The sequence below is a fragment of the Astatotilapia calliptera genome, chromosome 18, assembly GCF_964374335.1.
Source record: "Astatotilapia calliptera chromosome 18, fAstCal68.1, whole genome shotgun sequence".
In the NCBI taxonomy this organism is placed as follows: domain Eukaryota; kingdom Metazoa; phylum Chordata; class Actinopteri; order Cichliformes; family Cichlidae; genus Astatotilapia; species Astatotilapia calliptera.
This window is the reverse complement of record NC_137439.1, coordinates 33,000,702-33,016,297: the sequence shown is the minus strand read 5'-3', so window position 1 is coordinate 33,016,297 and position 15,596 is coordinate 33,000,702. Positions and strand designations below refer to the sequence as shown.

General features: G+C 39.3%; 1 protein-coding gene across 6 annotated transcripts in view; it reads right to left on the bottom strand.

The window, feature by feature from the left end:
• astn1 (astrotactin 1) overlaps positions 1 to 2,126 on the bottom strand; it is a 476,318-nt gene extending 474,192 nt beyond the window's left edge. For 5 of the 6 annotated variants that reach the window (XM_026150134.2, XM_026150137.2, XM_026150138.2 and 2 more), the window contains exon 1: positions 1,709 to 2,126. In XM_026150134.2, the coding sequence (XP_026005919.1) occupies positions 1,709 to 2,015 (307 nt within the window). In that variant the 5' untranslated portion in view covers positions 2,016 to 2,126. The remainder of the gene's footprint in view (positions 1 to 1,708) is intronic. The other variant, XM_026150139.2, reaches the window with a different exon arrangement.
• Between the last annotated feature and the right edge of the window lie 13,470 nt (positions 2,127 to 15,596).

The following is a 15,596-nucleotide window of genomic DNA, read 5'->3' as shown; positions in this document are numbered from 1 at the left end:
GAGGGGAAGTGTGATTCTTGAGTCTAACATTAGCTGGCCCATTGTCAGCTATCTGGAGACATAGTGAGTCAGAGATATTGAAAATATACAAGTACAAATGTTAAATGGTCACATATACTTTAAAAGAGCAACTTGTGATCTTTAATCTAAAAGTAACTTATAGCACGTACTACGTACAGTATGTGGCTGATCGATAGCCAAATGTGATTAGAAAAAACAGTCGACCACTGTGTAAAGATGGCAAGACAACATGTCAGCTTCCACAAAAGAGCAATCGCTCCTATGTATTTTAGTGGATTCATTAAAAAGATGGTTATGACAATAACTATTCTATTACATAATCTAAAAAATACTTACTTTACCTTTATATTTTTGATCAAATGTAATTTATTTGTTTTAAACCATTTCTTGTTTTTCCCCACCAATCCATTTCAAGCTTAAATGTGGTTAAATCAAGTTATAATTAATATTCATTCCTTTACCCTTTATGGTTTTCTAAGTTTATGCGTTGGTTCTTGAAGCATTACTGCGCTATTACTACTAGTATCTCAAGAAGTATTTAAATACATGTTGTCCTATATACGTTTTGTTGCAATTTTTTCGTAGATAAAATAGAGTGAGACTGCGATTTTAAGCTCACACCTCATATCAGTGTGTCACAGGCAAGAAAAAGCTCCACTGATCCAACAGTCACAACACTAACATGTTGTCTCACTGTTTCCCGTTGCTCTCTGACTTGGGACACATCAAAACCAGTTGAGACTCCAGTAACAACACTTAAACCCTCACCAAACAGAAACAGAGCGGACCTAAAACGCTGTGCAAATGTGACGCTGCAGCTCACACGGAGCCCCTGAATATGCAGCGGGGGGATATGCTGGCCCCCGGCAGCCGCAGCAACAGACGCTGTAAAGAAGCGCTGAGATTCAGCACCATGGACAGCGGCCAGCAAACTTCACTGCAAACTTTGCCGCTCTCTGCCTAACCCAGTGTTACTGAAACAAAGCATAATGTCCAGTTAACATGAACTTGGGTTGGCCTAAATCTCGATGAAGCTTATTTAATAAAGTTTGAAAACTCACAAGACGGGCGTAAATTCTACTGTCTGTAACACAACATAAGAAATGGGCAACAAAAAGTAACTACAAAAAAGACACCAAATTAAAAGGTACAGCACAGTGTGGTGTAAGAGGAGTTTGGCTGCGCTGTTGCTAGTGTTTTAACTAGCAAGCAGTTTCCTACACATGTAGCTAACCGAACCACGTGTGCACACTCTGGGTAAAATACCCACAAGCAATAATACAGAAAATTAAAATGATGCTCCCTAAACAACTCTAATGATGGTTTTTATTTATTACAAAAAAAAACAACCCAAAACTCTATTTTTATGCGCATGTGCTGTGCGGCCTAATATAATACAAAAACAAGTGCTAAGTGTTGATTCACTACGCTATCAATAACAGACTAATTATCAACCACTGGCGGACTAATTATGACCCGTAAAACGGATCTAATCGTATTAGCTACATATTTGGGCTGCTATGCTGCCTATAACATTTTCCCAAACCAGTGGAGCCATGGTATGTAGCCAGGCGCTAGCTAATAAACAGCTGCTCCGGTGTAGTAATAAAGAGCGAGCGGGGTTTTATCCGCTTAATTGGCGGCTAATGACACCACACAGCAGCGTGTTGGAAAAAGAAAAACTCACCTAAGACGAAAAAGGGGAGCTCTGTGTTTTCCAGGTCGTCCACCACCACCACGTCCCCGGGAAAATCGTTTCTAACAGAGAACAGAAGCTTGGGCTCAGAGGCCGAGGGACTGTGCATGATGCTCAGGTCGTTTTCTCTTAAAAACGGCAGCGCCGACACGGTGACGCTCTTCATCTTGCACTCGGTGTCCTGGCTCTGGTCCTCATCGCCGTTAAGACATCGGACGTAAACCGCTTGGAGGGCCAGGAGAGCCCACGCCAGCTCCAGCAGCAGCAGCGGTCTCGGCCCCATGTTGATGCTCGCCATATCGCTCCGTTTCCTCTCCCCTCCTCGCTGTTTCTCTCCCAGGCAGCTTCAGTCGCTCAACCCGGCGGACGACAGAGCGCCAGAGAGAGTGAATGGGGGGCGTGCTACATCGGCGGGCTCTCACAGTGTGGGAAACAAGCGCCTCTTCTTTCTCGCATATGATCAATCACAGGATTTTGTTGTACATGTGCTACTCCCGCTGAACACTGATAATGTAGCAGTGTTTTAATGCTGTTGACCCCCTTTGTTGTAATTGATCGACAAACTGTCCAAATGGCTGTAATGGCTATGCAAAGATTACTAACAGCAAACCACCCAGGGTGCCCCGAGGGTCCCATCAGTAAAAGAAACATAATTTGTAATTTAATTGTCTGCTTGCCCTGTCATAGAAACTTGCACATAATCTCCAAGGACACCACAGAGCATCCTTAGAAGCTTGCCTGACCTCAGTGTACATGCATAATTGCCTAATTGATGGTGCAGATGACTGTTAGGAGCGAGTGTCGGTGTCTGCAGTGGCCCAGATATGAAGTACACTTTAGTGAAAAATATCTCACCAAATTTTAGGAACCTTACAAATAAAATTAAACTATATGTTGTAAATGTTGGCAACCAGTAGTGAGTAACGAAGTGCCACAGAGATAACAAGAGAGAGAAAAAAGTGTTTTGAGTGTATACAAATATACAAGTTTTTTCATTATTGCTAATTTTTAAACAGGGCATTTTGAGGAAGTGTGACATAATATATACAATTTTAAGAGTACACTGAAATAAGACTGCATTTGGCACCATTACATTATGTTCTGCTATGTCTGGTGAGGTTACATAGAACCCTGAATACTGGTGTTATAAAGGTCAGCACTGAATTTTCATGATAATTGTGCATGTTTTAAAAATAAATAAATAAAATGGAATTGTTTTCAATACTCTGTCAGGTTTAATATGCTTAACATCTATTAGTTCAAGACCTGGCAGGAACCTTTAATGTGCATGTCCACAGTTAGTGGTGTATAAATGGCTGAAATGAGAAAATACAGCTATTCAGTTTGATTTCAGTTTTTGTAAATGACACACTTTTAACTGACGCATCCCCCCGCCCGTTTTACACACGTTAAAATTCTGTGAAATTCTCATTATCCATTTCTTTTGCTTCCTGGTACATCACTGTTCTGCCACTTTTGTGAACGAGGAGGGAAAAAACACATGTTTCTGTTCATAAAATGGTGAAATAAAACATAATCAGTCAGTACAGAATTAGGTCCTCATTGTTCTCCATATTTGGCCACTTGTAAGAACAAGTTAGAGCAAACCAGTTAGGTCTTTTGTGATGACAGTTTTAGACCACCGTCAGGGATGTAAGACATGGCAACAGCGGCTATTTTCATGATGTGATATGTATTTTCAGATTTATGTAGATGAACAGAGGCAGTGCATAAAAATAAAAATGGCTCTGAACCACATTGGACCCTACTAATGTGGGCGACAGGGTACACTGATCTCTTCAGTACTTGCAGGTGCACCACAAAAAGAGAAGCTTGGCATCACTGCAATAAGGCCTAATGGAAACGCAGCGAATGGGCACTGTAAGAAACTTAAAATAATTCTGGTCTACAAAACAAAAGAGGTTTTGTTTGCTACTGGGAACCTCAGAGTAGCTCTTTAGCTCTAAGTTGTTGCACTGATTTCTGATACGAAATCCAATTTGAGCTACTCGTTAAGGTTTCTGAGATGCATGTCACTGACGATTTGATACGTTTGAACATCAGTGTAAATATACCAACACAATGTCTGGAACTATTTCCTACCAATATGTTTGTTATATGTTTGTTATTCTGAAAACATACCACAGCATATTGCTGTCAATTTAGCTCAAAATAAAACAAGCATGCTCTAAAATGTTTGAGGCCCTTGCTTTTGCGTTCATGCTGCACATCCGTCTCTCTTTGCAAGAGCAAAGAGTAGTCAGCCATCATGCTCAGATTACATTTTCCCTGATATCTCTTTTCCATCACTATTATATCTTGATGAAATCTTTCCTCATGCTGGTCGCTGACATCGATCAGGTTCAATGGGGATAAAAGTCGAGGTGAGAATGTAAAAAGTGCATCTTCAGTGACATTCTGGTGCCCATTAACTGATACGCTTTCAGCACATTATCTACAAGCTCAGCATAATCCTCTGTGATTGCCCAGAAAATTGTGGACATCCTGCACGAACGCTTCCCAAGCTGCTGTTTCAGTTGGCTTCCGTTTTCTTTTGAAGTCAACAACAAATACACCTTCCTTAAATTTTGGGTTCACTTTAGATGCTGAAATGCATTGCAGTTACTGTCGTTCATTCTATTTTTCCAAGTAAGCCATTACTGACACATGGGGTACAGCTTGGACTGGTCAACCAGTCTATCACAGGGCTAACACAGAGAGACAGACACTGATTGCATTATCCTAATAAAGCCTATGTACAATCAAACCTATAATAGTAATGAAAACATTATTATTATAGACTTCACTTAAAGATAGCTACTTTCCAGTTAGTGATAACATCAAAGGTGCTTGTATGGGTATTAGAGTTTCAGCTATTTAGAATTTTATTTTCACAAAGAAATTAACAACAAATAATACACAGGAATACTCCAGTTGCACTCAGACTAAAATTTCCAGAGGGGCTTTCCGACTCTAAATCCCTTGACTGTTTTGTTGACCAGACAATTGCCACTGGGATTTGGATATAAAGCCCGTAGGAAAAGAAGATTGCGTTTTCTGTGTCACCACTGTCCATCCATTTAATATTTAAGCAGCTCTGTGGTCTCCAGTGAAGTGTCAGTTCTCTCTGTCTCTTCCTGTCCTCATCAGAAACAGTCTGAAAATCCAAAATAGGGCAATATTTGGGATCGAAGCTAAAAATAAAAAGCGGGGAAGTAGATTGGCCTCGGCCACCCGCAGTGAAATATTAAAAGGTTAGCAGAGATTGAGGAGAATAACTGGACTAAATCGCATAAATGTGCATTAATTATTGATCGTGGGCTCATGGTTTCTCAAGACACTGTTAAAGAAAATCCATCAGTATTCAAACAATATTGAATTTTATGTGAAGGTTTCACTTCTGGATATGTGTGCACTTGAGTGCAGAGTGAAACTTTTCTAGTACATTTCCTTAAGGGTCAAATGAAACTTTTAAAACAATCGTTTGGAAAGTATACACTGTGTCAGCATTCAAGTAATTATTTTTCCTGTTCTGTAAAATAAAAATAAATAAAATCAAGAAATCACACAAAAAGACAGATTTTAGTCATTAAAACCAGACTGTTTTACTGGATTTGTTACATGATATTTTGTTGTTTATGTTGAAGCAATCGTGGATTCACTGTCCTGCTGCTGCAAATGATCTGTAAACCACCAAATCCACAATCAATAAAGAGTCTTCAACAAATATATTTTAATATATCTTCTTAAAAATGCAAGTGTTTTAAGAATTAAATCCACAAACCAACAACAAAAAAAATCACATGCACATCCTACAAAAATGAACGATGAACAAATCTGAAAATGCACATTTACATGTATTGCTTTTTAAAACATACACCTATGTGCAATGAAGTATGAAGTAAATTTATGAAGTGCTGCACTAACGTGTACTATATGTGACATTCATGTGTGAAACTGTAGGATGGTTTGGTGGTGGATTCGATCATATGGCTAATCGATAGATTTAATTTAGACTGCTACATTAATCTGTTGTGTGTAGGTGTCCAGTCCGACGCTAATAACATGAAATGAAATATCAAGGATGATCAACCGTGTTAGCTCCAATATCAAATGTTTTACTCTGCAGATCTGTAACAAACCTGAGCTGTTGGCCAAAACGTGTCTTTCCATCAGATTCATCACCAAAGGAAAATGATTGTAATTATACATTTTACGACAGGTTACTTTGCTCCTAAACACACAAACAAACAATTTTGTTACTTGACTCACCAAAAATTGCAAGCTATGTTTTCTACCTATTAAATACACCTTTTCCCCCTCTTTTCCTTTTTTTTTTTAACTTACTGAATTCAAAATATTGACAAAATCAATTAAAAGACATATAAGAACAGTTGTGTAAAATTCTGTTGGATCTCCATTAACACATGCAGGATTGTTAGCCATTGGGATGGTCTTTATTTACCCTCCACCAAGTGTTTTAGTTGCAGCAACCCTTTCTCTGCCCCTCTGAAACCTTTTATTTGGAGAGAAAACATAAATCTTTGATGACATTGGCACAAAATCCTCCTATTCTGTCTCCAATTGAAGCAAATGAGCTTGGATTGGCACAGGATGTTATGAGAAAGACTCGGGAAAAGTGGTAACACAATTTTGGGATTTCCACAGAATTCCGAGCCAGCAAGAAAATAGAAAATTGCCTCCCTTTGTTTATTTTTAACATCCTGAAAGAGCTTTGCTTTCAGAAAAAAATGCCCTTCAACCAGAGGCTAAAGCAGTGTCGCCAAACATCCACCCTTCAGCGGCGTCCTTGATTGTTAACCTGCACTGTTCTGCACCTTAACATGGACTTCTGATCTTTCTGTTTGAAGTGCAGAGAGTTTCCCCACAGGAATCCATAAAAGAGCATTCTGTTTCTCTCCTGTTACTTTAGAGACATTTAGCATCCATTTAGTCATGAAGCTACGCCAAGCAACTCACCAAAAAACTTCTTTAATTCAGTCCCGAAGATTGTAACGTCATCTCTCGCTGTGGAATTGGAAAAACGTCTTTCTCATTTATCACAGAGTGATAAACAGAGGAAATGAGTGAGCAGCTTGAGTCTAGTCTGGATTATGTACAGTCCCAGCATTTGTGATTAAAGTGTCGAGGGAAAGAATAACAAAATAGGTTTGTGCGAATGTGTGTGTGTGTCTGTGCAGATAGTGAGTGGGACACCATAGAACCTATGTATGTGCGAGTGTGCAAGTGAAAGTGATTGCAAGCCAGGCAGAGATGAAATTCCGATAGATTTGCTCGCATGAGTTCTGGGTCGCAGTCGATAATCAAAAGCAAGGAAAAAGATGGAGGGTGGAGGAAGACCGGGGGAAGAAGAAAGACAGTCAGTGAAAGTTGAGAGGGAGAAAGAGAGAGCGAGAGTGGGAAGGGAAGCAGCGAGCACATACATCAGGGGCTGAGACTAGCAGGTGCAGGGATGGCGGGGAGGACAGACCGGGGGCCTGATCAAGAGAAAGATCTCACTGTTTAATCTTGAGACTCTTCCCGTTGCCAAACTAGCAAGGCTTTGGCCCACTGTATAGCTTGTTCTGTGATCAGGAGCAAACAGATTCATCTTTTCAGCTTGCTCGCCCCTCAGCCTCTGCGTGGGCTGCAAAGTTGATTATCGCCTAGAAAAGGCCTTTGTCGTCAGGCTGCTGGATCTCTGACAAACTGGCTCAAATCATGCCGCAGCAGTTACAGTTACAGCCTCTTCAAATCCTCAGTGTATGATGTAAATGTGCCACTTCAGACAAACTGGGCTGGATCATGAAGAGCCTTTTAACCACTACTGGATAAACTGTAAAAGCTGAAAATCGTAGGTTGCCTGATGCTGTTTTTATATATGTGGGCACCTGCCCATGTTTATGTACTTGCTGTCCTCGGCAGAGGTCTGTGCACATATAACCCATCATCTCACAGTCATCTCTTGCATGAAAGTGCCAGGCATGTCAGCATGCTCGGCTCTCTGAAACAACTGTGTCAAAAACAGTAACACAACAATAGCTACTTAATAAATACAAATGGGCTTCTCCAGGAATTTACAGCATATAATTACCTTGTATCACCTAATCAGCACACCTCCAATCTGCAGCCGGAGGCAGATGGTGTGGGATTTCATTTAACGTGTCCAAAGATGACAGAAATAAATGTCCCGAAACTTTCCCTGGCTAAATAAAAACAAATCCCAACTAATTCAAAGTCTATATCCATATCCTCTGTGCAGAAGGGTCTTGGCTGCCTGTCTACGAATCACGCCAGCAGCCAGAAATCTGGGTGTATTTTGGGACAATGAGCTCTTTTTTGGCAAAAGAGCCACAAGCGTTATCCAGCCACACTTCTCCAATTGAGGAGCATTTCAGAGCCCAGTTGCTCTGACGCCTGGACTGACCTCGGGAAGGTCAGTTTTTGCATTCATATAATCAAGCCTTGAGTCCATTAATTCATTTCACTGAGGGTAAAGCCATAAAACACTTTTACACCATCAGTTTGTTGTAGTGCAGCTGCTATTAAAACAAATTCAAAAAGACAGGAGCGTATTAGCCCTGTTCCATTCTTCCAGCAGAGGTTAACACCGTGTTTTAGAACTGATTAACATATGTCACGTTTAAAGCACATCACGGTTTGGCTCATTACTGGTCCTACAAGCCAGATTCTCTCTTCCAATTTAAGCCTAAACAGTACAGTTTAATTCCTCTAAGCACTCTTGGTGGCACCGACTTTATTTTGTTAACTCTCTGAATTATTCTGTGCGATGGAACTTATAACCGTGAAAGCATTAAAAAAAATCTCACAAAATGAATATTCAAACAACAGCATTTGCACCAGATAAAACATGAAATGCTGCTGTTGCTCTTCCCCTGAGCTCCGAAATAGCACACAGCTCAGATCAGCAAACTCCAAGGTCAGAAAACTCTAAAACTGTCATGTGGAAAATAGATAAGGCCTCATATGTTACACATGTATGTCTTGTGGAATTTTTTGGGGGGGAGTGGGAAAATTTAAACAGCAATAAACTGTGATATATTTTATTCTTAGTTCAGATTCACTCTTAGATTCTGTGTGACCGGCCTGGGTTCGGGTTTGAGTCGGACCTGTGACCCTTTACCACATGTCTTTCCCTCTCTCTTCTCTGTCCCTATCATAAAAGAAAAGCCATAAAATGCCCCCAAAACAAATTGTCTGAAATCGCTGTCTTTAACCTAATGACATTCAGTACTGGACTCAGAGATAGCGCCCATTTTCAGAGACCTGCAATGTCTGTGACATGCTGCAGGGAAAAGGGTTGTTGGAGATTGCTGCAGCCATATCCAGTGAACTTGTGATCTTCTTGCCTTAAAATAAGCAGTGAACCAAGTCTGTGACCACTGGCAGTCAGCTGCCACCTTCCAGATAACCTTGGTGCAGAGTTGGGTGTAATACTTTCCAGTAAGTTACACGCTACTATAGTTACATCTTCGCATTTTCAATAAGAACGTGTTACGTGTTACTCTGAATTCAGTCATTACAGTTTCAACAAGAAGCACTCAGAGAGTGCAAACCTCCAACAAGGCAGCTCATCCTCCGAGGAGTATTTACTTTCAAGAAAATAGCATTATACTTTTTATAGATTCACTTTGTTTCCTTTGTTCTTTTTAAACTTAAATTAAAAAGTTTTTAGTGCAGTGAAACTCAGATAAGAGTAGGATAAAAGATTGTTTACGCTGATGACACAAACATCGTGTCAGAGTAGCTAATGGATAAAAGGTATTGATTTATGTATAACTGGACATGAAAAACGTGAGCTCAGTATATAACATTAACTAGAGTATATTTCTAACTAACTAGGCAGCTCATTCTCTTTCTTTTGACAACACTTTCTTTAAAGATATAGCACAATCTGGGGGCAGCTTGAAGGAAAGGCAGATGTGAAATGTAAAAGTGAGATCAGAGATCATATTAGACATGATATTTGGATGCAAACTATAATGTGATATGTAAAATCCCCATATACAAGTATCGTTCCCCAAATGTTGCCAGTACAACCAAAGGCAGCAGAATATTAAGCACAGTTTTAAAGATACGACATTCTATGAAATGTTGACCATAATTTACTTGAAGAGATCCAAAGTCCAAAATAATTAGAATCCCTGTATGCAATGTTCCCTATATGCCTATATGTTGTCAATACAAACATAAGTTTCAATAGCTCTATATGGCATCATTTTCACTTTGGTCAGAGGTTAAATGTGTCAGAGTATTTTAAATCTTTATATGTCTTTATATCTCAGTATACATACCACACAGATTCATACTGCAGTTTGTGTTTTAAGGATTCTTTTGTGTCAATGTCCTGCCGATAAATTATTAAGTTGACATTGGAGACCTTGGCGAATGTAATCCATATTTTAATAGGTTGTTGAGATTTTATCAATATTCATTCAACACATTTTGAGCTATCATGTTTACAGACAGAACAAGTGACAAATGATGCAAAAATTTAACCGTCTTGGGTGAGGCAATTATCCCAAACAACATTTTTCTTCTAGAACTTTTTACATCCAGCTGATTTTAGGGTGAGGAGGAAAATAGTGAAGCGGTCTACAGCTTTTCAGGAATGGACATATGGATATTAATCTTTTCTTTATTGCAAATACAAATACAAACCACATCCATGACAGAAACAGGCGTATTACACTGCTAACACAACTTTGGCACTTTGCAAACATCTGCACAGACAGCATAATACAAAGCTAAATGATAGTATCGCAACCCCAGCCCATGGGCCAGAGCCTGAACTTCAGAAGGTAACAGACAGTGATGGGGAGTCAGGCTTGCAACATTGTAGCCTCCATCAGTCTGTACATGTTTCTACAACAGCTGTGCTAATTTAATGAGTGAGTAACCAAGTAACATACTGCATTACATTCAAAAAAAGTAACCACTAATGTGTAATGCAATACTTCTTTGAGTACCAAACCCCAGTGCTGAAGACAGAGTCAGTGTGCTATCCATCTGCTATCAGTTTGTGACTGAATGGGGTTAAATTGCAATCTGTTTGTGATAATATGGTCATTAACTGTGATAAATTGGTGGAAATTAGATATCTGTCTACAGCCACAGAATCTCACATTAAACAGAAATTCACATGAACTACTTACATTCACATTTCAACCAGAAACTCACAGATGGCAACCCTGCTTTTAAGGTATACAGGTATACAGGAATATAACCAGAATACAACCAGCTGAGTCAAGTCCCCTATTGCAAAGAGACATGTTGAAAATGAGTTTGCTCATTGGTGCAGACTAAATCAAACCGACTGCAATGTGTTGGCAATCTCCTGCGTTTATAGATCGGAAAACAATTATTTTGCAAAGCACTCAGACTTGTATGGCTTAGCGACCGATTGCCTCTTAACAGGCAACCTGTGCAAATACATTGCCAGGTTGAGGTTGTTGCACCAAAAGCAAAAAAAAAATTCATTCAGTCACTTTACGATTCCATCTTCACTCTAGTGGGCCACGGGAAGGTTGGAGTATTCACTGTTCACTGGTGAGGTTTACGGAAACGTTAGGAAAAGGAAAATGTTGTTAAGGTTTAAATACAAACCAGTGACCCTTTGCACTGAAAAGTTGTCTCATTAATGCCAGACAGTGTGGCATGCACGACCGCCAAAGGAGCATCATTGAGCGTCACCAGTGGCTTTGTCAAAACTGCATTATTTTACTGCCTGGGAATGAGAGTAGCCAGGGTATTTTCAATGGATAGATTGACTCCTTGTCATAATTTGCATTAATAACCTGCTACATGATGTTTAGGTGAGCTGGTTCAAGTGCTGTGGCATTGCTCATTCACTCATTTGTTACGACTGCAGTGGAGCCCATTTCTGGCCAATTGATTTATACATGACTCTAACAAAAACACTTTCTTTTATTCCTTTTTTGTAAATAAGAAGAAGCCATTTCTAACACGGCGCCATCATATCAGCAGACAGACATAAAGCAAGCAACGTCTGGAACACATCACTTACTGTGCTACTCCAGGACAGCACAGGCTGACGAGGGTGAGCAACATTTTCAACCACTGCTACATCACTGCTCTTCCTTTTATGTTCATTCCTTCGTGTTAAAAGCAGAGTTAGCTATTCTGTAAATAAACCAAAATAAAAGTGCTTTCTTTGATTAAACCAAAGCTTTCTGAAATAGGCTTCAGTCAGCAGACCTTTCACAATTAGAATGAAGTGTGACACTGCAGATGCGCATCTTATTGCTGCTCTCTGCAGTTTTGCAAAGCCACAGAATCAGAGGAGTTGATTTCATGAGAAACATAGTCCTCGATCTGGTTCATACTAAGGCTGTTTGTTGTGGACTAAATGGACATTTGTGCAAAAGTACAAAAAGTACAAAAGTACTAACAGACTTAGAATGCATTTTGTTGGTAGATGTTCATTAATAAACTTACCTCCTGTTTATAATTTACCATCTGAAATATTCACCTTTCACGTCGTTGTTTATTACTTTGTATTTTGTATATATCTTTCCCCTTTTATTCATGCACTATAAGTCCTAAGCTCATCTCTTCTAACCAACAAAATACCTGCAGAGTGAGCAATTGCCATGGCAACCGTGGACTGGTTGACTGAATTACCATAAGGAATAGATACTGTGTAAACCCCTGGCTAGGGAAATATTTGGAGAGCTTTTCTTATCAATGACACTCTTGAACTGTTCATGCATAAAAGCACTTGCAACCTCTGCACCGCCGCTGCTGCTGATCTTGTTCCAGTGTTACAGCAAAGCCTCTACCATCACGATTTCTTTATTATAACAACATCACTTTGCATTGAATGAGTCTAGTGAAGTTGAGTTTGAAAGGTGAACCACTGATACTACAGGATAGTGGATGCTCAATCACTTGTAATTTTGTCTGGCTATATCAAGCCTGAACTCATGTACTGTAGAATTAAGTAAAGATTGCAGCAAATTGACTACTCTTTAAGTGTAGGACTGCATATGCCTGCACTGCAAAAGGGCTTGCTTTATAAATCTCTTTAAAACTCTTTGATTTTAAGTGCAAGCATTGTTTTAACTGAACATAAAAACAACTGCTCTTTGGATCTAAGAGAAATATGCTACCTTTAGATGGATATAACATTGTAAACACAGGAAGTCAAAAATCCAAATCTTCACTGCACAGACTGACACTGACAGGTCACTGACAGGTTGGCAGTCAGCTTAGAAAAATCTATAAAATTTTAAAAAGGGAAAAGAACAAATCCAGCAATCAGACACAACAAGTCAAACACAAGAAAAACTATATGAAAGCAGGATGTTTACAAAAATATATGGTGGAAAAAATGAGATCATGGAACATGGAAATGTGTGAAAGGCTGGAGAGTTTGAAGGCAATCAGACAGTTAACAATACGAAACAAATGGATGCATGGCAACCATTTAGCAAAATAAAATTGAAATTACAATTTTTAAAACAGAAGAATAAAACGTTGCTTCTAAAAAGAGATTACCAAGATATGTCATTCAACCTGAAAAACAATAGAAACTACAAAACTAAATGTGCCCAAAGTATGAAAGTAAATCTCAGCAACTGAAATAGTGGAACGCGCTCAGCCCTGACACGCATAGAACATTTCTTTCCAGTAGAAAGTAACGTAACTGGCATCGGTGGATGTTGGAGGCTATGACAACTGCAAAACAATCATTGTCGATTTGTAGCTACAGTCCATAGATTTTTTTTACCACAGTTCAATCTTTTAAATAATGGACAAATATTTGTGGAATTATGACACATTTGTGAATGTATTTTAACAATCTAAATATGCATATGTACAGACAAATACATTTAAAAAACAAGAAAATTGTTTTATTACATTTACAGTAATTTTACGTTAATTTACATTTGAAATGTAAAATCAGTCTATTCATGTGAATTTAATGATATTCTAGAAGAACAGTACAAAACTGTAAAATACACAGTAAAATACTTTTATATTACAGTTTGTTTTTTTTACAGTGTATATTTAGTTTGGTTTAGGTTTGTTGCATGCACACATTAAGAAGCTAGCATGCCTTTAAACCATCACATCATTTAAAATCAGAAGTAAGAAAAATAAGAAATGTAAACTACTTCATTACCTTTTACTCCTCCAATCATTCTGCTCCCTCAAACAAAGGGTATACAAAGGTTACAATCATACCAATATAGTGCCAGCTAAGAAACAATGGGCTCCATTCAACAGCAACAAAAATATATCCACTGGATCCCTAAGTTCAGGTAATACCATTTGGCCTTTGCAGAAAACATTTGGGTGGGAGCAGAAAAGGTCACTTAAAAAGGTTTATTCCATACCATTCCATATGGGATACCTTAAATACATTTATCATTAGGGTGACAAAACTGTGAAGAATGCCATAAGCATGGTAAACAAAGCTGTTAGATAGATTAATGAAGCTGATGTGAGCTCATGACAAAACAGGAAAAGACCCTGAGCACTCTGCATACTAAAGTTTGGTACGAAGTTCTTCTTTGTCAGAGGTTTGTCACAAGCTATTTCACGCCACACCAAACTCAGAATCCAGAACCAGAGAAGCAATAAGAAGGACAGCAAGGCTCCAATTTATCTAAGGCATCTGCCAAGGCCCGTAAACTTGTTGTCAAGTGTTCAGGTTTCCTTTCACAGCTAAATTTAGACCCTCAGCTCCTCTGACAAGCAGTCTGGATCACCTCTAGGGGCCTCCTGTCATCCTAACTTATGCATCCTTGGTGGGGGGGCAAGTAGAGCGATGCTACCAGCTTCTATAATGGTGGTTATCCCAGAGGAACCAGTCTTTGATGAAGACATGTGCTGGGAGGAGGAGAAACAGCAATATTAATAGCATTCTATGCCTGCTGAAAAAAATAAAACCTACAGATACAAACTACCTGCTTTTTCAACAGACTGACAGGTAAACCAAATAATACTAATGGAAATGAGTTCTATCAGAGAAATGTGTGTCCAGAGATTTTACTTTATCATTCTGTTATGAATTGATCTGAATGATAGGGACTTGAAACACACAAAAAAGGAATAACTTCAAAGTCACTGATTGAAACAATGTTACTATGTGACGGATCATCGGAACAATTTTTCCACCCCTTCACAAAAACCCAGTTCACATGAGTGTCTGCAAGGGCCTACGTGATTTTTCCATATCCACATTAGTGCCTGAAACTACAGTGCTTAATACATTTATTAGAGCAGCTGTCATAAAAACAAAAGCTATCAAAACATGTAAATTGGCATAAAAAATAACAATGTGCTATTTTCACACACTTTTTGCAAAAAAATGTGCCAAAAGTATTCACTTGTCCAGTTGAGGGCAGGACTATGTGTAGGCCAGTCAGGTTCTTCCCCATTAAACCTGCTCATCCGTGACTTTATGGACCTTGTTTTGTGCACTGGTGCACGGTCATGTTGGAACAGGAAATGTCCTGGAATGCTGATGTATTACGTTCCTTCCACTGGAACTAAGGAGATGTGCCCAACTCCTGAAAAACCCCACCAAACTTTACACTTGGAACAGTTGTCTTAGACAAGTACCGTTCTCCTGGCAAGAACCAAAGCGAGCCTCATCCATCAGATTGCCAGGTGGAGGAGCATCATTTGCCACTCCAGAGAACAAGCCTCCCCTGATCTAGAGTTCTGTAGTGACATGCTTTACATCACTGCAGCCAACACTTTGCCATGCGTGTGGTGATCTAAGGCTTGGATGCAGCTGCTTTGCCATGGTGACCCATTCCATGAAGCTCTCCATGCACTGTCGGTGAGTTAATCTGAAGGCACATGAAGTTTGGAGTTCTGCAGT